We start from the raw sequence: 25,007 nt of genomic DNA on the forward strand, positions 1-25,007 counted from the left end.
AAGAAAGGTGACAATGCACAGTATTGCGGAAAATGACTAGACACTTTTTTTCCCCCCACATCAGTAAGAAACAGGAATGCAGAAATGCAAAATCTTTCAGGTTAATTAAAAGCATAGAAAAATAAATAGTCATATTCATTGACACATGCTGTAGTATCAACTTAAAACAAGTAACAAACAGAGGCTTTATGGCACATCTGCAGCAGCAAAAAGAGGCAATTGCCAGACCAGCAATGTGAAATAGAAAGAAATATAAAAAGCTGCACTGATTTGTCCTTTTAAAAAAAACATTTTTCAGGTCTTCAACATTTTCTGGGTCAAGAATTAAAATTGGTCCCCTATCCCATTAGTTGCAAAATAAAAAATAAAATAAAAATATTCTCCATAATTTATTAAAACCAATTTGGTATTTGTGTAAATATTTACAAAAAATATAATATATGGCCATTAATACATTCTAGTGCACATGTCAGCAAATGTTGCTCTATTCCTATAGAAACGAATCTGTCATTTGTCTACTATAATTTAGAATATTATATCTTTTCCACAGTTATAAATGTCCCCGATAGCTCCTAATAAATGAAGAAAACTTTAACAATTTAGCAAATGCAAACAATATGCTAGCCTTATTGTTGTTTGAGAAAATTTTCTACAGTGTTTGATCAACTACTGTGTAGTATAACATGAATAAGGGTACTATTGTGTGTCGTTACATGTATTAGGTATACTTACTGTGTGACACAATGTGAATAGGGGACACTACTGTGTGGTTTCATGTGTATAAGGGACACTACTATGCAGTGTAATGTGAGTAAGGATCACTAATGTGTAGCGTAATTTGAACTGGGTACTATTGTGTGGCCACGCCCATTCCTCCACAAGACGATGCCCTTTTAAGGCGTGCACTGTTACTATTTAATATGTGGTGGAGGGACATCAATGCACTTTTCTGGCACAGGGCACCAAAATATATAGTTACAACTCTGGTGAATGATGCGTTGGTATTTTCAAATCAACTGGCAAAGCATCTCTCCTCCAGGAGATAGGAGCTCTGTATGCCGCTGTCTCACAGATAAACATCAGCTGTCTCAGTCACAGTCTTGCAGTCACAGCCAAATGCCCAGGACAGCTTCAGGATGCTCTTAGCACACAAATGCCAGCTCACACTGTATCCCAACAGATGCTTTCACTCATAGATAGGTGCCGGACCTAAAGTTTCTGATTACAAGGCGCCATTGGTCACTTAAGCAGGGAGCAGCAATGTGTTTCTTTTTCAAGCTTATAGTATCCTTTATCAACTTAACCCAAACAGTGTATATGATTAATATGATATGCAAGACAATGGTAAATACATCTAGACAATTTTTTAGAAATTATATTAAAGTCTGATACTAGAACCGCCTCCCATCCCAGACATAGATAATGGACAGTACAAGTACCAACTTGTGGATTCAAAGATAATTTAAGATTTGTGCTTGTTCCTGTGGGCCAAGATATTGTACAGCTCCCTTTTCAATCAGTGGTAATGCTGCCTGTCTGTCAAGGTATAGTATTTGCAGTAAAAAAGACGTCAATTCTCCAAGAAGAGGTGGAGAAGCAGAAATCCATTTATGTAAAATAATCTTCACTGCAGTAATAACCATAATCAATGCAGGAGGAACGGTCCGCTAGTTATGACCAACTTCCAACCCTCAAAGGTCACATACAGAATTGTTAAAGGTTATTTAGCAAGCTAAAGTCAAAATACATGGTCAGTAAAGTTTATTACTTTATCCCAAAAGTGCCAAAATTTGTGGTACAGGTAATAGCATAAATTATAGAAGAAAAACTGCATTGAATCGTTTACATTTTGGGCAGCAAACTGATTCATCCTCCACCTTATGATGTCTTTGCCTCTGAGAAATCAAAGACCTATGTATCATTTTAAACTGAACCTCCTGTAATAAATAGGATCTAAGACAGCGCCTATAATAATGACACAACAAAGTGTCTACGCTTCCAGGGATATCAACTTGCCATTGTGTAACTGAAGACATCCGCACCTTGGTTGCAACCATATCCAATAACTTCTAGTACAGATACCTGGTTTTATATGGGAAGGTTTGGAATTGTGGAGGATCTATGGGGTATCGGTATTTTATACAGGATGTAGAAGAAAGAGTGTAATGCCTAAGTTGAAGATACATAAAGATTTGGCGATTATGGATTTGAAAAATTTGATGTAGGACCTGAAAGAGAATAAAACCACCAGGGTCAAATACATCCTCTACCTTACTAATTAATACCTTTTTCTTTCAATTGTAAGAAAATTAGATCATCCAATCCATGGGTGAATAAAGGATTGTTCCATATTGGGATAATTGTAGAAGATGTGTTAGAACCCGCCTATTTAGAGTTAACCATCAGCCATAATCAATATGTGTCTGCAAATAATATATTAGATAAAGCCTGTGAGGAAAGGGACTATTTAGGTGTATGCCACAGGTATGCCATTGAGTAATAAAATAAAAGTTCCAATTCAAGCACCTTGTGAGTAAATGTTTCTCTATCATACAGTCAATCTAGTATATAACAGAAAAATATGAGTGAGAAAAGCATAAAATATCTGGCAGTCAGGACCACCATGCCACCTTTTCATCTAGTTAAAGGTACTGTACTTTAGGCATAGAAATTCTGGTGTGCTTGTTTATTGTTTTTTTTTGCTCATATTTTAATAAACATTAAAAAAATGTTTTGAGCAGTAATTCAGGTCATACCTCATTTAATGTATGGGTAGCATCTGTATTCAATAAGACAGCTTGGGAAAAATAATTCTCTTAATTAGCTATGTCCAGCCCAATCAAGACAATGGGAGGGAATTTCAATTGCCTAACAACTTGCCCACTCGTTCAATGACAGGAGTAAAGTTAAGCTTACATAAACAGCTTAATTTCCAGGGAATCTGGATATCCAAATACTTAAAATGTGAACGGGTCTCGTGAAATTGGCCACCAAAACAGTCAGGGGAAGAACAGTGCCCTGATTAAGCTGCATAATCACTGATTTGGTCAAATTTATATGGTACCCTGCAAAGGAAACAATTTTGGAAATCAAATCAATAGTAGTGGGAAGGAAAACTTCCGGGCTAGAGACCAATAATAACATTTCATCATGAATACTTAAATTGTAGACTGTATCTGACCAATATGCAGTCCTTGGAAATCCTCCTTTGCTCTCATAGCTACTTCCAGTTGCTCCAAGGCTAATGCAAATAATATAGGCGAGGTGGGTCAGACTTGACGAGCACACCTCTAGATCTGATAGGGGTCAGAAAGAAATCCATTACCTTACACCAGGGTTAATGGAGTGCTATATAGAGTCTGCAAAGTTTAAAAAAAATTGTTTTGAGGGGTGTGCAATAAATTTCTGGATGCACAAAAGGCAGTGGCAGATTTCTTAATAGCCATGTGCCTGTTGACGGCACATCCTGGGGATGGCACAACAGGTCTCCCCTCCCCCCCGACCCATTGATGTAGGCTCTATGCTGTTGAAGCTTCCTTCCTGCAAAGCTGGGCTGCAGGTAAGATCCAGCCTGGGGACAGACCAGACAGGGGGGCATCAAAGAGGCAGTGGTCCAGGGAGACAGCAGATATGGGGCAGCAGCAACAGGACACACAACGGGATAAACACATCCCCCTCCATCTTCCTGTTTCTCACCCCTCCCATCGACTTCCTCCCCTGAGTCCCTGCTTCATTATTTCACCCCCATCATGGAACCCCCCGCCTCCCCTCTCGTTGCGGCACTCCCGACCCTCCCCTACTCACCCCCAAATGCCCCCATCGTGACATATCCAATCCCTCCCATATCTCCTGTTGCGGGGCACCCCCACCCCATCAAAGAACCCCTGACTGCCCCCCCCCCACCTTCACACACAAATTCTCTGTATAAACACTCATTGTTTCTTAACATGACATTTATTTTGTCCTGCTCTGCATCTTAAATGAGCACATGTACGGTATGTATAATTTTGAATGACTTAACACTGTAATTTAGTCTCTGGTCACACATTATATTGTATTTTATTTATTTATTTATTTTGGGGGGGAGGCAATAATGTTGCCAAATAATGCCAGACTCCTAAATCCACCTCCAACAGAGGTTATTACTGTACATTTTCAAACAAAGTGAACATCACATTTTTTTCAAAGTATTTGCCAAAAGAGTCAATCCAAAGTTGCATGCACTCAAATCACTTTCTGACTCATCGGATGCAAATGAAATAGGATTCTATTGCATAGCAGTGTTTTTATTGCATAGGTAAATTGAACAGGATGGTATCTGGATCCTGGCACTTGGGATGCTGGCAGTCAGAATACAGACAGCGGCATCCCTACGCACAGGATCCAGACACCTATAAGGTAAGTATGCTAGCCCTCCTCTTCTACCCCCCTAACTCTAACCCTCCCTTCCTGCAGCCTAACCCTAGCCCTCCCTGGTGGTGCCTAAACCTAACCCTCCCACCTGTAAAGTTCGTTTTGCGCATGTGCAGAATGGGTCTTGCACTGTTGTATGGAATTTCCCTCTGCTGCTGCCTGACAGGCAGTGGCATTGAGGGGATGAGCAGGGGGCGAAGGGAGGGTTGTTATCGTAGAAACGGGGGGTGACATCCCCATTTTGTAGTAGTGTAGAGCCAAGGTTCTGCGTATCACCACACAGACTTCCTGTCCTCGCAACCCACACTTCTGTTGGCCAGCTGCGCAAGCTGAGCCTTACTCAGTGACCTACTGCAGGGAACATCGCAACCGATGTCACAATGTTGGATCCCAGTTTGCGAGACCCATCGAAGTGTTGGGATCACAACTCCATGCACGAAGTTCCATCTAGTTCTGAATCAGACCCATAGTCTCCTTAATGGCTTCAACAAACTTCTTGTAGCAAACAGGAGAATCCATCTCAATCTACAGTCTCAGCCCCAGGGAAGAGAGATGGCATGTTTCCTACCTGCAGAGCTGCTGTGGTGGCCATATTGGATTTCTCCTTATCCCCTTTGGTGCACTGTTGTGTAGGAGGCATGGGGAGAATTAAATCCTGTCTATCTGCGCTTGGGAGCAAAGCAGGTGACCTAGGAGCTGGAACACAGTTGTAGAAGTGCTTACAGATGTAGCCATGCTCATCTTGATGTGATGAGGCATGCTGGTCTGAGACTATTTGCAGCCTGCAGTCGCTCTATTAACTTCATTAGGAATTAATGAAGTGGTCGCCAGCTGCATATAGTCACGGCCTGGCATGCCATGGTGCATGCCGCATTGCAGCAAAGATGAGCATGGCTACATCTGTATGTGCTTTAGTTGTAGCCACAAAGGAGCTGCGGCTTACAGCATGCCTGCCAGAACTTAAAGTGTGAGATAGATGTGACTGAGCAAGGTTATTTATGTGAGACTGATACAACTGGGGCAGGAGTATTCGTCTGTCAATCAGAGATGAATGTGGGGAATTGATGTATCAGACTGTAGAAAGATGCTGGCACTGACAATTGGGTACGGACAACCAATGTCAGACTGGGGCATGAAGAACCCACCGAGGGAATGCAGTGATAGGGGCCCATGTTTTGGGTGTGGTCATCCTCCAGAGGTGGTGTGGCCAGCTGCAACAGAGGCTTGGCTAACCATTAAAGAGTGCACGGTTTGGGCCTTTTAATAAATATATATAGTAAATACTGGTAGTGAACGCATGGTAATGTACCAGATTAATAACAGCAATGCACTTTAGAGACTACACCATAGTCCTGTGCTGTATAAGGTAGCATATGTATAATGTACAGATAGAGCCGCACTCATCCAGTGAGGCTCCATCGCAGGCGTGCACTCCCAGCGTGACTAGGCGATCCGTCCGCCTAGCCCCCTGGGAGTGTACAGAGACGCTCTCCCATTCTAGTGAGTTGGGCGCGTCTCCCGGACGGAGATGCTCTCCCATTCTAGTGAATGGGGCACGTCTCCGTCACGGACACGCGCGCGCCCGGATGGAGACGCTCTCTGCGATAGTGCCCAGGCACAGACGGAGCCATGATTAACATGGCTCCATCTGTATAATTCAAATGCAGTCTGAAACCTGATCCCTAGGTCCAGACTGTGCCAGTGGGGTCCACCCTGTTCTCCCAGTCCAACCCTGCGGACTACTGACCATCAATGCTTGTAAGTGGGGGGCGGAGAGGGGCATTTTGCTCAACCTTATCTCTAGCAGCCACTGGGAGCTCTGCAGGCCAGTAATTTATTAGATAAGTGTAAGCGCTTATGCATTAAAGATGGATCCCATACCATATTGTAAAATTTGCACTGTACTTTACATAATCTAACATTTTAACTTATGTAAAGTAGTGCCATTGTCATCTTTGCTGAGTTCTAATATGTAAGGGTAAACTATCTACACACTAGGACTGACCATGAAAATTAGGGACATTTTACAACTGTTCTGGCGATGATGTAATAACGTGGGACTGCATCTATTTTCCAGCCTAAAACACCTGGGGTGCTAGGTATTCCTCAGTTCCTATTTCATACAGAGTTCTATGGCTTAACTTCTCTTAAGTTTTGATTATTTCTTTCTCTTGTGTATCTCTGTATCAAGGAAGTAATGGGAGGGACGGATCTTTCATTAGCGGTGAAATGCACTGGTGGTCTGGTCCCAAGAGAGGGGCAAGCTCCCTACAGTTGGCAGTATTGTAATTGCCTGCTAGTTGTGTCTAGGACCCCTACCAGTGTTGATGGGCTTTGTGTAATAATTATACAGTGCAGAACATACTCTGTGGCCCATTTATCAAAGAGTGATGAAGCTCGCGGTGAATTATAAAACCCGTTACATATGATAAATGGTGTTCCAGCCAATCAGCTCCCAACTGTAATTTGTTTAAACATATGACAGTTGGGAGCTTTTTGGCTGGAACACCATTTATCATGTGCAATGAGTTTCATCATTCACAACAAGTTTTATCACTAGTTGATAAATGAGTCCCTAAGCTTGAATGTGATTAAGTACTTTGGCTTAAATACCATTGGACTAATAATTATTTTCTGAGCTTCATAAAGTTTAAAGCTATTGAAACTTTTTTTTTTTTTTTTTGCATATGGTACTATGTAGAACAGATGGACATATCCTCTTAAATGCATTAAAATAGTTTCAAAAACTAAATCTGGTTTGTTTTAAATGGTCTTATTTGTCTAATAATCTACTGTATTTGATCTAGTTCTTTTTTTTTTCCCCTTCAGGAGTTACTATATTATAGTAGTGCCTTTGAAGAAAGTACGTGGCCTGTTTCAAAATCCCTGGGGTAGTCCAGAAGAAATGGATTTAGAAGAGGTTAGTAAACATTTTAACCAGTGCCTTTATGTCCATGTATGGTCTTACGTATACAGTATCTATGTTCTTATACAAAAGAAGATTGTTTTCTTGGAAGACAATTTTTTGAAATGACTGTCCAAACCTCTTCCTCCCCCGAAAATAGTGTAAATTGAATTATCTATTTATTTTGGGAATCTTTAAGATGATGATGTAGTGATCATTGCCTCAGAAATTATTGGGTTAGCTGCAAGTTTTTTACTATACCCACATTTAGAGCTAAGCCAGGCCTAGGGGTAGATTTACTAACCTGCTGTTTATCAAAGCCAACTGGCAACTGATCAATAGATGTCTAATTGCAACAGAATTAACTGGTAAACAAGACATTTGTTTAAAATCTATAACTGGTTACTAATCTACCCCTAAGACTTGTTGATATGTCCATGAATTAATTCCGTTAATTCCCTTTCTATATCCACCCCCAAATTACGTCATCAATTTAACATTGCTGACATTTTTAAACTGTTATTCTGTATACTGTCATGAATTATACAAGGGATTACACAAAAAAAGAACATTTCCACTTAAATTAGCTTGGTAATAATGGCTACAGAAAAATATCAATAAAATGTGAAAAGTTGTAAGTGAAACTTTTTTTCATTTTGCTGAACCATGTAGTTTGTTTAGATGATGTTTCTATTTTTTTTTACCAATTTTGGGATATTTACAAAAATTGAAGTCATATATAGTAGCAGATGCTCAATTAGCTCTTAGTGCTATCATTCAGGTGCTTGAAAGGGAGGAGTATTTCTAAGCAAGAAAAAAAGGCATTTTGTTTCCCCCAGCACCCTGAATGATAACAGTAACCAGATTTAAATCCCACACAATATTGGAATTCAGAGATCTGTTACATATATTTGCGCAAATGTATGAATAAGTCCCAAAGCCACGTCAAGGTCTCTCTGTATATTTGGGGTCCCTAGCGCTATATCTAGATGCAGCGTGTGGCGCCCCAAAAAATTTACATAAGCCAGAAATCCCAGTGCAGCATACCAGTGAAAAAACTATAGTGTTAATAAATTGGTGTTAGGAAGCCGAAGCTATAAAGAAAGTGATACAAAAATGAGATGTAATTAAAATGGAGAAATAGTGTTAAAGAAATTAGTAAGTGATAAGTGTTAATAGAATGTAAAGGTATGCCACACTAAAGCCACCCAGCTCAGCCTGTCCAGAGGCACCATACCTCACACCTCCATTACCCCAATCTGGGTCTATGATTAACCAGCAAGGAGCCACATGATAATGGTTTCTTACTTAAATATATATAAGCTAAGAGCTACCTACCTTGGAGCAACCCCATAATGCGCCATATGGCATGTCATGGCCTGCACCTCCTCCTCAACAAACATATAGTGGCAGATCACTAAGCTAATTGAGCATCTGCCACTATATATGCAGCCACCTCTGAATAAAGGAACATATTTATTTCTAAGCACGCAGATGTGAAAGAATGGTACACCTGTGGGAGGGGTTGTGCAGTGTGATGCCTGCTGCCATGCAGGTGTAGACTGGATGCTTACCTGGCGTCGCACCCTCTCAGCACCCGAATTATTACCTATTGGTACTTGCGCACCAGGTGAAAATTCAACCTTGCATCAGTCCACTGTCCATCCAGAAGAAAGGCGGATAGGTAGGGACAAACACACACCGATAGGGACACACAAACAGAGATGGTTCTCACTGTTGTCAATTTTCACTTCGCCTGCTTCTCCACTTACAGGTCCCTGTAAGGAGACAAAAAACATCACCTCCATGCAAGGCCTATTTCTAGCCTGGTGTATCACGAGTACACTAACTGCAACAACAGAGCCCTCAAACTAACTCTGTGTGTGTGTGGTGCAACAAACTCTAAACACAAACAGTTCTAAGTAATTTGGCCTTGCACGGAAACAACAACACAGTACAGTACAAGAATATTCAACAGTGCTGTCCCTTTAATTACCTGCCTTCAACGGTTTCGTAGACTCCTACCTATCCAGAGTGGCCATCCCTTCCTTATCCCTGGCTGTTATGGCGAAGTTTGTGGGGCTGGACCGCTCCTCCACACAACGGAATTTAATTTACTGGGAAGTGGGTACTACACAGCCTGTCCGCAACCCCACTCTGTTTAAGTTATTAAATTATGATCTGGGCCTAGTTCCCAGATCTAACCCTCTTGGATCAGGCCTGCCTAGATGAGGCTTGGAGTGATCTGGGCCTAATGCCCAGACTAGTAGGATTATATAATATACTTTCTCTGACGTCCTAGTGGATGCTGGGGACTCCGTAAGGACCAAGGGGGATAGCGGCTCCGCAGGAGACTGGGCACAAAAGTAAAGCTTTAGGACTACCTGGTGTGCACTGGCTCCTCCCCCTATGACCCTCCTCCAAGCCTCAGTTAGATTTTTGTGCCCGAACGAGAAGGGTGCACACTAGGGGCTCTCCTGAGCTGCTTAGTGAAAAGTTTAGTTTTAGGTTTTTTATTTTCAGTGAGACCTGCTGGCAACAGGCTCACTGCATCGAGGGACTAAGGGGAGAAGAAGCGAACTCACCTGCGTGCAGAGTGGATTGGGCTTCTTAGGCTACTGGACACCATTAGCTCCAGAGGGATCGAACACAGGCCCAGCCATGGAGTCCGGTCCCAGAGCCGCGCCGCCGGCCCCCTTACAGAGCCAGAAGCAAGAAGAGGTCCGGAAAATCGGCGGCAGAAGACATCCTGTCTTCACCAAGGTAGCGCACAGCACTGCAGCTGTGCGCCATTGCTTCTCAGCACACTTCACACTTCGGTCACTGAGGGTGCAGGGCGCTAGGGGGGGGCGCCCTGAGCAGCAATAAAAACACCTTGGCTGGCGAAAATACATCACATATAGCCCCCAGGGCTATATGGATGAATTTTAACCCCTGTTAGAATCCATAAAAAAGCAGGAGAAAAGTCTGCGAAAAAGGGGCGGAGCCTATCTCCTCAGCACAGCTATAAGGGGAAAAACACTTATATAAGGTTATCCCTGTATATATATAGCGCTCTGGTGTGTGCTGGCAAACTCTCCCTCTGTCTCCCCAAAGGGCTAGTGGGGTCCTGTCCTCTATCAGAGCATTCCCTGTGTGTGTGCTGTGTGTCGGTACGTTTGTGTCGACATGTATGAGGAGGAAAATGATGTGGAGGCGGAGCAAATTGCCTGTAATAGTGATGTCACCCCCTAGGGGGTGTTGGAAGGAATTACGTGATTACTGTTGGAAGGAATTACGTGACAGTGTCAGCTCTTTACAAAAGACAGTGTTTGACATGAGACAGCCGGCTACTCAGCTTGTGCCTGTCCAGACGTCTCATAGGCCGTCAGGGGCTCTAAAGCGCCCGTTACCTCAGATGGCAGATACAGACGCCGACACGGATACTGACTCCAGTGTCGACGGTGAAGAGACAAATGTGACTTCCAGTAGGGCCACACGTTACATGATTGAGGCAATGAAAAATGTTTTACACATTTCTGATAATACGAGTACCACCAAAAGGGGTATTATGTTCGGTGAGGAAAAACTACCTGTACAGTAGTTTTCCTGAATCTGAGAAATTAAATGAGGTGTGTGATGAAGCGTGGGTTTCCCCCGATAAAAACTGATAATTTCTAAAAAGTTATTGGCATTATATCCTTTCCCGCCAGAGGTTAGGGTGCGTTGGGAAACACCCCCTAGGGTGGATAAAGTGCTCACACGCTTGTCAAAACAAGGGCTCTACCCTCTCCTGAGAGGGCCGCCCTTAAGGATCCTGCTGATAGAAAGCAGGAGGGTATCCTAAAATGTATTTACACACATACTGGTGTTATACTGCGACCAGCAATCGCCTCAGCCTGGATGTGCAGTGCTGGGTTGGCGTGGTCGGATTCCCTGACTGAAAATATTGATACCCTAGATAGGGACAGTATATTATTGCCTATAGAGCTTTTGAAAGATGCATTTCTATATATGCGTGATGCACAGCGGAATATTTGCCGACTGGCATCAAGAGTAAGTGCGTTGTCCATTTCTGCCAGAAGAGGGTTATGGACACGACAGTGGTCAGGTGATGCGGATTCCAAACGGCATATGGAAGTATTGCCTTATAGAGGGGAGGAGTTATTTGGGGTCGGTCTTTCAGACCTGGTGGCCACGGCAACAGCTGGGAAATCCACGTTTTTACCCCAGGTCGCCTCTCAACATAAGGGCAAGCGGGCAAAAGGTTCCTCATTTCTGCCCCGTGACAGAGGGAGAGGAAAAAGGCTGCAGAAATCAGCCAGTTCCCAGGAACAGAAGCCCTCTCCCGCCTCTGCCAAGCCCTCAGCATGACGCTGGGGCTTTACAAGCAGACTCAGGCACGGTGGGGGCCCGTCTCAAGAATTTCAGCGTGCAGTGGGCTCACTCGCAAGTAGACCCCTGGATCCTTCAGGTGGTATCTCAGGGGTACAAATTGGAATTCGAGACGTCTCCCCCTCGCCGTTTCCTAAAGTCGGCTTTACCGACGTCTCCCTCCGACAGGGAGGCAGTTTTGGAAGCCATTCACAAGCTGTATTCCCAGCAGGTGATAATCAAGGTACCCCTCCTGCAACAGGGAAAGGGGTATTATTCCACACTGTTGTGGTACCGAAGCCGGACGGCTCGGTGAGACCGATTTTAAATCTAAAATCTTTGAACACTTACATACAGAAGTTCAAATTCAAGATGGAGTCACTCAGAGCAGTGATTGCGAACCTGGAAGAAGGGGACTACATGGTGTCTCTGGACATCAAGGATGCTTACCTTCATGTCCCAATTTACCCTTCTCACCAAGGGTACCTCAGGTTTGTGGTACAGAACTGTCACTATCAGTTTCAGACGCTGCCGTTTGGATGGTCCACGGCACCCCGGGTCTTTACCAAGGTAATGGCCCGAAATGATGATACTCCTTCGAAGGAAGGGAGTTTTAGTTATCCCTTACTTGGACGATCTCCTGATAAGGGTAAGATCCAGAGAACAGTTGGAGGTCGGTGTAGCACTATCTCAGGTAGTGTTGCGGCAGCACGGTTGGATTCTCAATATTCCAAAATCGCAGCTGGTTCCGACGACTCGTCTTCTGTTCCTAGGGATGATCCTGGACACAGTCCAGAAAAAGGTGTTTCTCCCGGAGGAGAAAGCCAGGGAGTTATCCGTGCTAGTCAGGAACCTCCTAAAACCGAGCCAAGTCTCAGTGCATCAATGCACAAGGGTTCTGGGAAAAATGGTGGCTTCCTACGAAGCAATCCCATTCGGCAGATTCCACGCAAGAACTTTCCAGTGGGACCTGCTGAACAAATGGTCCGGGTCGCATCTTCAGATGCATCAGCGGATAACCCTGTCACCAAGGACAAGGGTGTCCCTCCTGTGGTGGTTGCAGAGTGCTCATCTTCTAGAGGGCCGCAGATTCGGCATTCAGGACTGGGTCCTGGTGACCACGGATGCCAGCCTACGAGGCTGGGGAGCAGTCACACAGGGAAGGAATTTCCAGGGCTTATGGTCAAGCCTGGAGACATCACTTCACATAAATATCCTGAAGCTAAGGGTCATTTACAATGCTCTAAGCTTAGCAAGACCTCTGCTTCAAGGTCAGCCGGTGTTGATCCAGTCGGACAACATCACGGCAGTCGCCCACGTAAACAGACAGGGTGGCACAAGAAGCAGGAGGGCAATGGCAGAAGCTGCAAGGATTCTTCGCTGGGCGGAAAATCATGTGATAGCACTGTCAGCAGTATTCATTCCGGGAGTGGACAACTGGGAAGCAGACTTCCTCAGCAGACACGACCTCCACCCGGGAGAGTGGGGACTTCACCCAGAAGTCTTCCACATGATTATAAACCGTTGGGAAAAACTCGACAGGTATTGCGCCAGGTCAAGGGACCCTCAGGCAATAGCTGTAGACGCTCTGGTAACACCGTGGGTGTAACAGTCAGTGTATGTGTTCCCTCCTCTGCCTCTCATACCCAAGGTACTGAGAATTATAAGATGGAGAGGAGTAAGCACTATATTCTTGGCTCCGGATTGGCCAAGAAGGACTTGGTAACCGGAACTTCAAGAGATGCTCACGGAGGATCCGTGGCCTCTACCTCTAAGAAGGGACCTGCTCCAGCAAGGACCCTGTCTGTTCCAATACTTACCGCGGCTGCGTTTGACGGCATGGCGGTTGAACGCCGGATCCTGAAGGAAAAAGGCATTCCGGATGAAGTCATCCCTATCCTGATCAAAGCCAGGAAGAATGTAACTGCAAAACATTATCACCGCATTGGGCGAAAATATGTTGCGTGGTGCGAGGCCAGTAAGGCCCGACGGAGGAATTTCAACTGGGTCGATTCCTACATTTCCTGCAAACAGGAGTGTCTATGGGCCTGAAATTGGGGTCCATTAAGGTTCAAATTTCGGCCCTGTCAATTTTCTTCCAAAAAGAACTAGCTTCAGTCCCTGAAGTTCAGACGTTTGTAAAAGGGTACTGCATATAGAGCCTCCTTTTGTGCCTCCAGTGGCACCTTGGGATCTCAATGTAGTTTTTGGGTTCCAAAAGTCACATTGGTTTGAACCACTTAAATCTGTGGAGTTAAAATATCTCACATGGAAAGTGGTCATGCTGTTGGCCCTGGCCTGGGCCAGGCGTGTGTCAGAATTGGCGGCTTTATCCTGTAAAAGCCCTTATCTGATTGTCCATTCGGACAGGGCGGAATTGAGGACTCGTCCTCAGTTTCTCCCTAAGGTGGTTTCAGCATTTCACCTGAACCAACCTATTGTGGTGCCTGGGCTACTAGGGACTTGGAGGACTCCAAGTTGCTAGACGTTGTCAGGGCCCTGAAAATATATGTTTCCAGGACGGCTGGAGTCAGAAAATCTGACTCGCTGTTTATCCTGTATGCACCCAACAAGCTGGGTGCTCCTGCTTCTAAGCAGACTATTGCTCGTTGGATTTGTAGTACAATTCAGCTTGCACATTCTGTGGCAGGCCTGCCACAGCCAAAAATCTGTAAATGCCCACTCCACAAGGAAGGTGGGCTCATCTTGGGCGGCTGCCCGAGGGGTCTCGGCTTTACAACTTTGCCGAGCAGCTACTTGGTCAGGAGCAAATACGTTTGTAAAATTCTACAAATTTGATACCCTGGCTGAGGAGGACCTGGAGTTCTCTCATTTGGTGCTGCAGAGTCATCCACACTCTCCCGCCCGTTTGGGAGCTTTGGTATAATCCCCATGGTCCTTACGGAGTCCCCAGCATCCACTAGGACGTCAGAGAAAATAAGAATTTACTTACCGATAATTCTATTTCTCGTAGTCCGTAGTGGATGCTGGGCGCCCATCCCAAGTGCGGATTGTCTGCAATACTTGTACATAGTTATTGTTACCAAAAATCGGGTTATTGCTGTAGTGAGCCATCTTTTCTAGAGGCTCCTCTGTTATCATGCTGTTAACTGGGTTTAGATCACAAGTTATACGGTGTGATTGGTGTGGCTGATATGAGTCTTACCCGGGATTCAAAATCCTTCCTTATTGTGTACGCTCGTCCGGGCACAGTATCCTAACTGAGGCTTGGAGGAGGGTCATAGGGGGAGGAGCCAGTGCACACCAGGTAGTCCTAAAGCTTTACTTTTGTGCCCAGTCTCCTGCGGAGCCGCTATCCCCCTTGGTCCTTACGGAGTCCCCAGCATCCACTACGGACTACGAGAAATAGAATTATCGGTAAGTAAATTCTTATTATTATATATTATTATTCTATACTATGGGCCTGTCTAGTTGGGGCCAATCATAGTGACCATGGTCCTAGCGCCCAGATCGCCTTATACACTGGTGCCACGGGCAAACTGCCTGCCTATCGTGGGGCAGGTTGTGGTGATCTGGGCCTAATGACCAGTACAGCCATAATTATTGGGGCTCAGGCTTAAAGCCTGCCTACTAGGGCTAGTTCTCAGTGACCTGGGCCTAGTGCCCAGATTCTCCTTATTTACCTAGGGTACATTTAAACTCACTTAAACTAATAGGGCCTAGTGCCCACCGACTGTCCACAGGTCTAAGGTCTGATATTTGCCCACGGGCTTAGTGTTTGCCTACTGCGCAACAGGCCTTAGACCTACTGTACCCACGGGCCTAGTGCCCGTCTACCCTGATGGTCTAGGGAGGGGGGTAGATGACAGGTGCCCTCGCTGAGGGCCTAGCTTTCCATTGGGAGACGTTAGCCCTTTTTGCATTCCACCCCTGTAAGCCTCTCCGTTCCTCAGTTCCTGTCTTTGGCCGTGGGCCCAGCCTGGCCAGCGGCGCCGCCACATCTTCTGTGCATCCAGACCGCGCTTTCCCCTCCTTGTGCCTGGCTTCTTTCGGCTTCTTCCGTGGCCACCGGAGCTCTTCTCCCCATGTCTTCACTCTTCTTGCGCCCCCGACGACTCCTCCGCTCCCCGGTAGCGTCTGATATCAGGGCGGGGACAGCTACGGACTTACTGTGGAAGCAGCACTTCTAACTTGTCACCGTCTTGGTAGCCCAACAGAAAAGACAGCGTGGCGGGATTTTGAATTCGGTGCACTCCAGGAGCCAATCACGGCTCGCGGAGTGGCAGCTAATAGGAAACAGCCGCGACAAGCCAATGAAAGCTTGCCACGGCTGTTTCCTATTAGCTGCCACTCCGCTAGCCGTGATTGGCTCTTGGAGTGCACCGGATTCAAAATCCCGCCCCACCAACTCTTCTGATTGGCTACCAAGATGGTGCTAAGTTAGAAGAGCCGCTTCCACAGTAAGTCCGGTGCAGGGAGCCCATACTGGGTCTCGGCACTGGACACCCGCTGCTGTAGCAGTACTATCAATGCTGGGGACCGACACACTGCCCCAGTGCTGTCTGCTGCTGTGTTCCGCAGGGACCCTGCATGCTGCTGCTCGCCCAGCTCTGGGAGCGAACACACTGTCCCAACACCGGACCACATCTTCACGCACCAGCCTGAATCAGGCCCGATGTCTGCTTCTTGTAGGGTCCCATACTAAAATAAATTATAATAAATAACCACTGGTCTTCTTGAGATCAGGGTCAGAGTGAAGATCCAGAGTATTACTTTTATATTCCCACCAGTTGATCCTTTTACCTCTGCTGCACAGTGGGGGGCTAGGACATACTTGCCTACTTTTAAAAAAATCATTCCAGGGAGAGCGTAGGAAAATGAGAGCACTGCTCCTTTTCTTATCCACTTCCGGAGTACACCATCAACTGAAAACTAGACACATATCCAGTACTGGTGCTATTTTTAGCTGCAGATAAATATCAGATATAAACTTTAGTATTGTTAGTACTCACCTTTCTACAAACTACATACAGGCAACACACAAAGCTGAGTTATTTTTCAACACTCTCTGCATCAAACTAGAATGTGAATAAGTTAAATTAAATGTGGTACTAAAGAGAAATGTATTTCATCTAGCCTTCACATAGTATTGTGTAGTTACAACATCATTTCAGAATTGTGTAGTTACATCATCAGGAAATAGAAATGTACTCCTTGATCAAGAGGGTATCCGGTCCTTAGGTCGACCACTATTGGATCGACATGATCTATAGGTCAGCATGGTCAAAGTCAACATGAGTTTTTCAAAAACAATTCAACATTTTTTGAGCTTTTTTGTGCTTTGCGATCCACATGGACTACAATTGGGAATGGTAACCTTGCCCGAAGCTTGCGAGTCATGTGAGGGGACACGGCGCACTAATTGTGGTTCTAATTGCGATTCCCGGTCACTTTGTAAACAAAACGACACCCAAAAAAATGTTAAAAAACTCACATCGACCTTGTCCATGTCGACCTAGTGACCATATCGAACTATTTCAGGTGTTGACCCAGTCAGTGTCGACCAATAGTGGTCGACCTAGTGACTGTCGGCCTAGTTACTGGCTATGCTATTATCCACACCTGCCCAAGAGCACTCCTAAACAGCCTCATCCATACAAACAGTGCCGTAACTAGGCATTTTAGCGCTGTGTGCAAGAAACGGCATTGGCGACCCCCCATGGAAGATAAAAATATATAGGGACGTGGCTTCATGGGGAAGGGGCGTGGCCACAAATTAATACATTCATAATACGGTGCACAGCAGTTTCCATTATTCAAATTACGCTGCACAATAGCGCCACTATACCAGGTAGAGCCCCTTTTACACATTATGGCAGCCAGCATCCCCTTTTTACACATTACGGCAGACAGTCCCCCTTCTTACACATTACGGCAGACAGCGTCCCCCTTTTTACACATTACGGCAGGCAGCGTCCTCTTTTTACACATTACGGCAGGCAGCGTCCCCTTTTTACACATTACGGCAGACAGCGTCCCCTTTTTACACATTACGGCAGACAGCGTCCCCCTTTTTACACATTACGGCAGACAGCGTCCCCCTTTTTACACATTACGGCAGACAGCGTCCCCCTTTTTACACATTACGGCAGACAGCGTCCCCTTTTTACACATTACGGCACACCTGGCACACCTACAGTCCCGGCTCTGACTGCACTGCTCCAACACACACACAACACACAGACTGCTTTGGATAGGATTACACACACTGCACAAGGGGAGGAGGAGGGGCGATTAGACCTCTCATAACACTTAAACTCACCTGCCACTGGCATATCATGCAGGGAGCAGCAGCCCTTCTCAACGGCAGCAATCTCCCCTTCTCAGTCCGCAGCATCTTGTGCTGTATTGCTTCGGGCAAGAGGAGTGCTCACCGCAGGCGCAGCACATCCCCATGCCCAGCCGGAGCTATGCTGTGAAAACTGTCAGGAGGCCGGCGCAGCGGAGCGTGGATGGTGCCTCTCCTCACCGGTCATGAATGCAGTCAGACTCAGAGTCGCCGCGCTGGTGGGCTGCTGCGGGCTGCCCGATCACTGTGGCCAACAGTGATCGAGACACGCAGTGGGAGGAACCGCGGGTGCGATGGGGAGGCACAACCTGCAGTGCTGTGCAAGTAGCCGGGTGGCGCCGTGGACCTACAGGTGTTGCCTTGCGCTGTGTGCCAGGCACCGCTGGCCCACACATAGTTACGGCTCTAATTATTAGAGACATTTAGGATAATGGTTGTTATTTTGGAGAGACAGTCCCCAAATTTGTCATTGGTTGGGACGGAGCTGTGATGCCACAATTTGTCACGACTATACCTGTCTATCGCTGTCATGGATGACCAAAAGCTGACAGCTTCACAAGTAAGAAGCATGCAAGTCACAGCGCAGTTAATTAAAATAATTTAACAAACCCCTTATCATTTTTGTTAGCCATTATCTTATATAAAAATCCTGGGTAGTCCATGCTCAGTGCGGGGCATCACAAACAAAATGAGCAGAACTTTGCGCTTCAGTTGGCCCTGAACGATAGTGCCCTTGTATACATAAATCTAAACTTACCGTGGGAGGGACGGAGGGAGAGACTTCACTTGCTGTGATAAGCAACAGCAGCAGCAGCCATCTCTCCTGTACACGGAAGCCAGTGTACAGTGCAGGAGAACAGGAGAAGAGGTGGGGGGGGGCGGAGCAGAGCACAGCACACAGAGGAGAGACCTACAGACGCAGATTGCCCAGCGCTGCCTGCTGTGCCTGTGATCTATATTAGCAGCACTGGCGGGGAAGGAGCCGGGCGCAGCGCTACTAATATACTGTACACTACAGCGGGCAGTGCAGCAGCTGGTGGCAGTTAATGTGTGGATGCGGATGGTGCGTTCACAGCGCAACTGTGCTGTGTGCAATGCCCCATCTGCACACACCTAGTTACGGCACTGCATACAAATATATACTTTAAGTATCAGGGGCGTAAGTTCATTCCAGTTGCCCATAGGCAAGTTGAAGTTTGGTCCCCCCCCTCCCATTAAAAAAGGGGGAAAACAAATATGGTGTGTGTATAAGCATAAATAATCTACAGGAACTGGAGCCCACTGTGAATTGTCAGGGCTTCAGCTATGCTGTGATTCTGCCTGTTGCAGCCTTCAGAATCCGCATTCACAGACAGGTCCCATCTCACGGGCCAGCAGCAGTGAGGGGTGCACCATCATTTGCTGCAGAGGTGGTACCAGACAGGGGCCACCCTATACCCTATTGCAGGAATTAGCATGGCTCCTCGGACAGAGCTCCGTTGGAGGAGCAGTTGTCACACTTGGATCCCGCTGTGAACCACACGGGTGATGCTGTACATGCCCCTTCAGGGCTTGTGGAGGCAGGCGTCTCCATTGCCTCTGCGAGTTTTGCCCCTGTTACATACACATCCTTGAGAGGGGAGTTGAAGAATGGATAGATGGATGAATGGATATAAACTAATAGGCACCTAGGGGCATATTCATTATCGCTAAAATGTCACAATTTCTAGAAATTGTGACATTCATCAAACTCTGGAAAAGCATTTTTTTCCAGAGTTTGATCGTGAAAGTGTACACCATCCTGAGATGGTGAACAGCTTCCAAATCTCTACACCACAAGGCAGCTTGTACAGCAGAGGTAAGAGGACCGCAGCTGCAAAGGGAGAAGAAGCCGCCCTGAGTATAATCTCCGCCACTGGGCAGCCCCACAGCGAGGGGGGGGGGGTGTCCGCCGCTGGATGTTCCCCTTAGGCAGCAGCCGGCCAGCCCCCTATGCATACAGCCTGTGCGCGGGTGGGAGGTGCGGGGGGGCCACAGCTGTAGTGAGCAGCCAGCCAGCCCTGGGTGCCCTGCAATGTTTTACATACAACCTGCGGGTGGGTGGGGGTTGCTGCAGGTACAGTGGAATCCGTATGTAATGTCGGCATTCATAATACCGACACCGGTATACTGATGTATGAAATCCTGACAGGGGAGAGTAGAAACTATTTCCCTCTCTTCCCTACCTCCTAACCATAACCCTCTGTTCCCACAGCTTAACCCTAACCTCGCCCCTTAGTACATGATCCTAACTACACCCCAGAGGTGCCTAAACCTAACAACCCCCCCCCCACACACACACACACACACACACACACACAGCCTAATTCTATCCTAGCGTAACCCCAACCTTCTAAACCTACCCCCCCCCCCCCCCCCCCCCCCCACAGCCCTAACCCTAAATCCTGCTGGGATTCCGGCGTCGGTATTTCAACTGCCAGTATCCCAATAGTCTGCATCTTCACCGTACTCCGTCACAGTATAATGTGTCAAAGCTAGGGATGACCATCACTGGTTAACAACCATCTATAGTTTGTCACCAATGGTTGATTTAACCATCGATTACAGGTATCTGATGGTTCTTCACCATCTATGGCTGTGAGGCTGCAATGCTTTGTTTTCTTTCTATTCATGAAGTAGGAACAGAATTTAGCTGTTCCACATAGCAGGGAAGTTCATCGATGGTTCCTCATCAATAGTTTAATGTCATCAATACTGAGCACTATGGCCATCCATAGTCACAGGAGCTATAAAAAAAACAAAAACGAGTTGCATTCTCAAAACAAACACTCATCCGCTCCTATCTATGGACACATTAAAGTAAAGGAGAACACTCCACCTGTCATGTGATTTAACTTGTGAGATTTTGCATGTGTCAGTTTCTGTTTTTAATAAATGTTGTGTGATAGTGGGAGCATTACACTTCAACAGTGGAGAAAAAAAACCCTCTATAAGCGACCCTATCATGCCACTCTAGAACTTTTAAACTGTAAATACTTTGTAGATTTGGGTCTTCTCAACCAGAGAGAGCTGTAATACATAGAGGCAAAAAATAATCTGCAGGATCATGTAAATATCATTAAGTAATTAATAGTGGGTCATTGTAAATATTGTTGTGTTGCTCTTATGTTCTACGTATTGCATATTTCAGGTAATTCATACTATTTCAAAGCAACATCGTCGGAGTGTGCGACATTTAAAGCATGTGGAATTTCCCAAGCCATACGTAGCTGCCCGTTTCCAATCTTTACCTGGGCACTTTACACTTGGTGATCAGAAAATTCATGATGGTTATGAGAACAAGGCATTGGAAATTGGACAGAAATATGTTTTCTTCATCCTGGCTATGCTGGAAGGTGCTGAAGCGGTGAGCTAAAGACTATTTTTTGCTATTTGAACAATCTGTATTATGAAATAAAAATATTACCCATTTGCAAATTTATTTATAAAATAATAAGTTTGCCATGTGCAGATTGAAAGCTGCATAAATTGTAAAACATTGTTACCTGAAAAAACCAGTGGATGACTGTGAAGCTCCTAAATAATCTCATCATCCCCTAATTTATCTCAATGGACAATGAAAAAAAGAAAAAGAAAAAATGGCATAAATACCAACATTTTCTAACATTGTTTGTGGATTACATGCAACTACAATAATTTTGGATCCGCTCTATAAAGACGTGGTCAAATTTGTCATATACAAGATGAGCCTAATCTAAAAGATCTCAGTGTTCAGTGCTCTAGCAGGACAGCTGGATCAACAGAAAACATTTAACAGGGACAAAATATGGGGGTAAATGTCATAGATTGTGTGTTACAGGTATCCAAATGTGTTCAGCAATTTAGGTTCTAAATTTAATGCAGCAATAATTGAAAAGGCAAAAAAGGGTTGATACTTAAAATTTTGTGGTTTGGATATACCCCACTGTCTGATTTAATTGACAGTCTGTGTTGACACTGGGTAGATCCTGATGACAAATTTGGCCGTATACACTGCAATTTGCGGCCCATTTCGTTTGTATGAGTACAGTCATTTGCTATTAACCAAAGTTACTCTTACAAATTAATAATGGTGTCCAGATAATTGCATTGTGATCACATGATATCTGGCTCTCACTGGGATTGTTGACATTATACTTCTTTAAAATAAATAATAATAACTTGTGTTTTGCCCTCGTCTTCGTTCGTGTGGATGTCTGTTTTACTCAGGGGAACTAATTTTACAAAGACAGTAGTGCCATCTAATATGGTGATGTATAGTGCTGGGAGGAGCACCGCCAGTCCAGTTGCGGATATTGAGATTGAGGATGTCACTGTAGAAGTACACCAGGATGAGGAGGATATGGGTGTAGCTGGCTCTGCGGTGGAAGTTGATGATGAGGATTCTGATGGTGATGTGGTTTTTTGAATAAGGCACCAGTGGAGGCAGTTGTTGTCCGTGGGATGAAAAAGGCCATTGTTACGCCTGGGCAAAATACCCAAAAAAGCCACCTCTTCGGTGTGGAGTTATTTCTCCACAAATCCAGACAACAGGTGTCAAGCCATCTGTTGCCTTTGTCAATCCATAAGAAGTAGGGTTAAGGACATTAACCACCTTGGAATATCCTCCCTTATACGTCACCAGCAGCGCATTCATCATAAGTCATTGTCAAGTTGTGAAACGTTTGGTATTAGCGTAAGCAGTCCACTGACACCTAAATGATATAGTTTTGTTTGTTTGAATATCATTTCTCTGTGAGGATGAGGATGTAAACACCGAAGGGGTGTAAGGATCTGAGGATGAGGACAACATCACTGTAGAGCCAGTTTGTGCAAGGAGAGATTAATTGCTTCTTTTTTGGTGGGGGCCAAAACAAATCAATCATTTGCGGGTGGGGGAGTGACTGGCTGGCAGAACTGACTGACTCGCTGAATCCGTGTAAAAGGTGAGAGTGCTGTGCAGTGTCAGTGACACTGCACACCCACTGCACTGCACAGCACTGTCACCTTTTACATTGATTCAGCGCCCAGACATTACCCTCCGTGATATCACCCACTCTATCCATTACATTAGTCATCTCGGGGCTTCCAGACCGGCAGCCCAAGTGCTGTGTTCTGGAGTCAAAGCCTCTGGGGATCTGGACGCAGCTGTGGCTGGGAGGCACTTCTGTGACATCACGCGCAGAGGAGACTGCGGGGCTCAGAGAGTATGCGGCGCAGGGAGGGCTATGAAAGCCTCCCGCTGCAGCGCTTTCATACACATCTATGCCGGTAGCCGCAGCAGCTTTTTTTTGTTCCACCTTCGCCGCGGCTAGGGAGTGGGGATTGTTGATGCCGGAGGAGGCAGGCGGACTGGCAGCAGGACGCCCCCTTTTCAGATTTGTAGCGATTTTACAGGGGATTCCTAATGCAAATTAACACATAGTTTGATCTCATGGACATGCTCAACATTTGAACAACTGTCAACATTGGCCCATTATTACCTGGGGACTGCAGCTGATAAGTTATTCATGTGTTTTGCCATATTTGCACAATGTTGATGGCAACAGACTTACAGTATATCTTTTCAGGCTTTAGTACAATGGCAAATATGCATAAAACCATTGCCATGCAACACATCTGTGGTTTTCAGTTTATTATACTAACAAAATTCACTTTCAAGATCCTTTTGTATTTCTTTCAGAAAGGAGTTTGGGAGGTTTAGGTCTTTTTTGCTTAAAGTATACTGTCTCACAAATGCTAGCACTGGGTTTGGCTTCTATGATTATGAATAGATTTGGGGGGAAGCTCTGTAATTAAGCTCCATTTACCCCGCTGCCATCTCTAGCTACTCGTACCCTTGTGTGCCACCTACCACTGTTGTCTGCACTTCTTACGAGGACTGCCCAGACAGTCGGGCCTGCTCCCTGATCCCAGCTGTCACCTTCATAAGCACTGGAGCTCCTGTCCCAGCGGGAAGAGCTGGATCACTTCCCCACAGTGCCACTCCAGGCCTCTCCTCCACCAGGTGACTGCATCATGCACGGTCACTGCATGGGCCTCAGCTGGACAGGGATCTCGCTAACTTCTTGCCCCTTAATGAATAAGAGGCATTTTGGAGACTTGATTTCAGCACCCTGGCTGTCACTAAACATGTCTCCTCCTCACAGTTCTGTGTGCATGTTAATTTTCTATTTCTGCTGCCTTTTTTTTTTTTTTTAAATATACTTTGTCTCCCATCTGCTGCCAATTTTCTTCTACTTATCAAACTGATGTAGAGCTTCCACTATGGAACCACTGGTGGAGCTCTCCTCACTCACTCACTCACTCACTCACTCACTCACTCACATTATACAGGCAGCTATTTCGTTCCCCCGTACTGTGTTTGTCACTTACTGCTTGAGCCTGCCATAGTGAGATTTTTCTCTTCTCTAACCCCTTTTGTAAGATATTCAGGGCATGTAGAAATATTTCATGCCTCCTACTCCAGGCAAAGCACAATGGAATAGGTCTGGCCGACAGGGTGACACACCAGCATTTGCTGACCTCTCCCAGACTGATGTGACAATATCTGCCACTTCAGATATAACTGCAGTACTGGACTCTCCTTCTACATCACAAGGCTCAACTATATCAATGCCTCCTTCATACCCTCTATTGTGTGATTATATAGTAAGAGCCATCAAAGACACTATGGCGTCTATTGTACAACAGCAAGTGCTGTAGTTTGCAGAAGTTAAGGACGTTAAAGCCCAACTGTCTTTCACAGACCTCCAAGTCAGGCAAATAAGATGAGAATTGGGGAGCATGAGCAGGCCATCTTGGATAACCAGCATGTCACTTATGCTAGCCATATATTAGACCAACTTTACTCTAACTGCCCAACTGAACAATCGCCCAACTTGTCTGTTCAACTGAAACTGTGCCCCACACACCTAACCAACTTTTTTCATCAGACCACCCAACAACCAACTGCTGGGGTTCCATTTAGTACCATGGGGTATAGATGGCTCCACTAGGAGCCATGGGCAATTTAAGAGTTTAATATTG

At 45.6% G+C, this 25,007-nt stretch overlaps 1 protein-coding gene across 15 annotated transcripts in view; it reads left to right on the plus strand.

Moving 5' to 3' along the window:
* PTPRS (protein tyrosine phosphatase receptor type S) overlaps positions 1-25,007 on the plus strand; it is a 752,553-nt gene that overhangs the window by 485,885 nt on the left and 241,661 nt on the right. For all 15 annotated transcript variants that reach the window (XM_063914875.1, XM_063914874.1, XM_063914881.1 and 12 more), the window contains 2 exons: positions 7,243-7,333; positions 21,151-21,366. In XM_063914875.1, the coding sequence (XP_063770945.1) occupies positions 7,243-7,333; positions 21,151-21,366 (307 nt within the window). The remainder of the gene's footprint in view (positions 1-7,242; positions 7,334-21,150; positions 21,367-25,007) is intronic.

Source organism: Pseudophryne corroboree, chromosome 1 (assembly GCF_028390025.1).
Source record: "Pseudophryne corroboree isolate aPseCor3 chromosome 1, aPseCor3.hap2, whole genome shotgun sequence".
In the NCBI taxonomy this organism is placed as follows: domain Eukaryota; kingdom Metazoa; phylum Chordata; class Amphibia; order Anura; family Myobatrachidae; genus Pseudophryne; species Pseudophryne corroboree.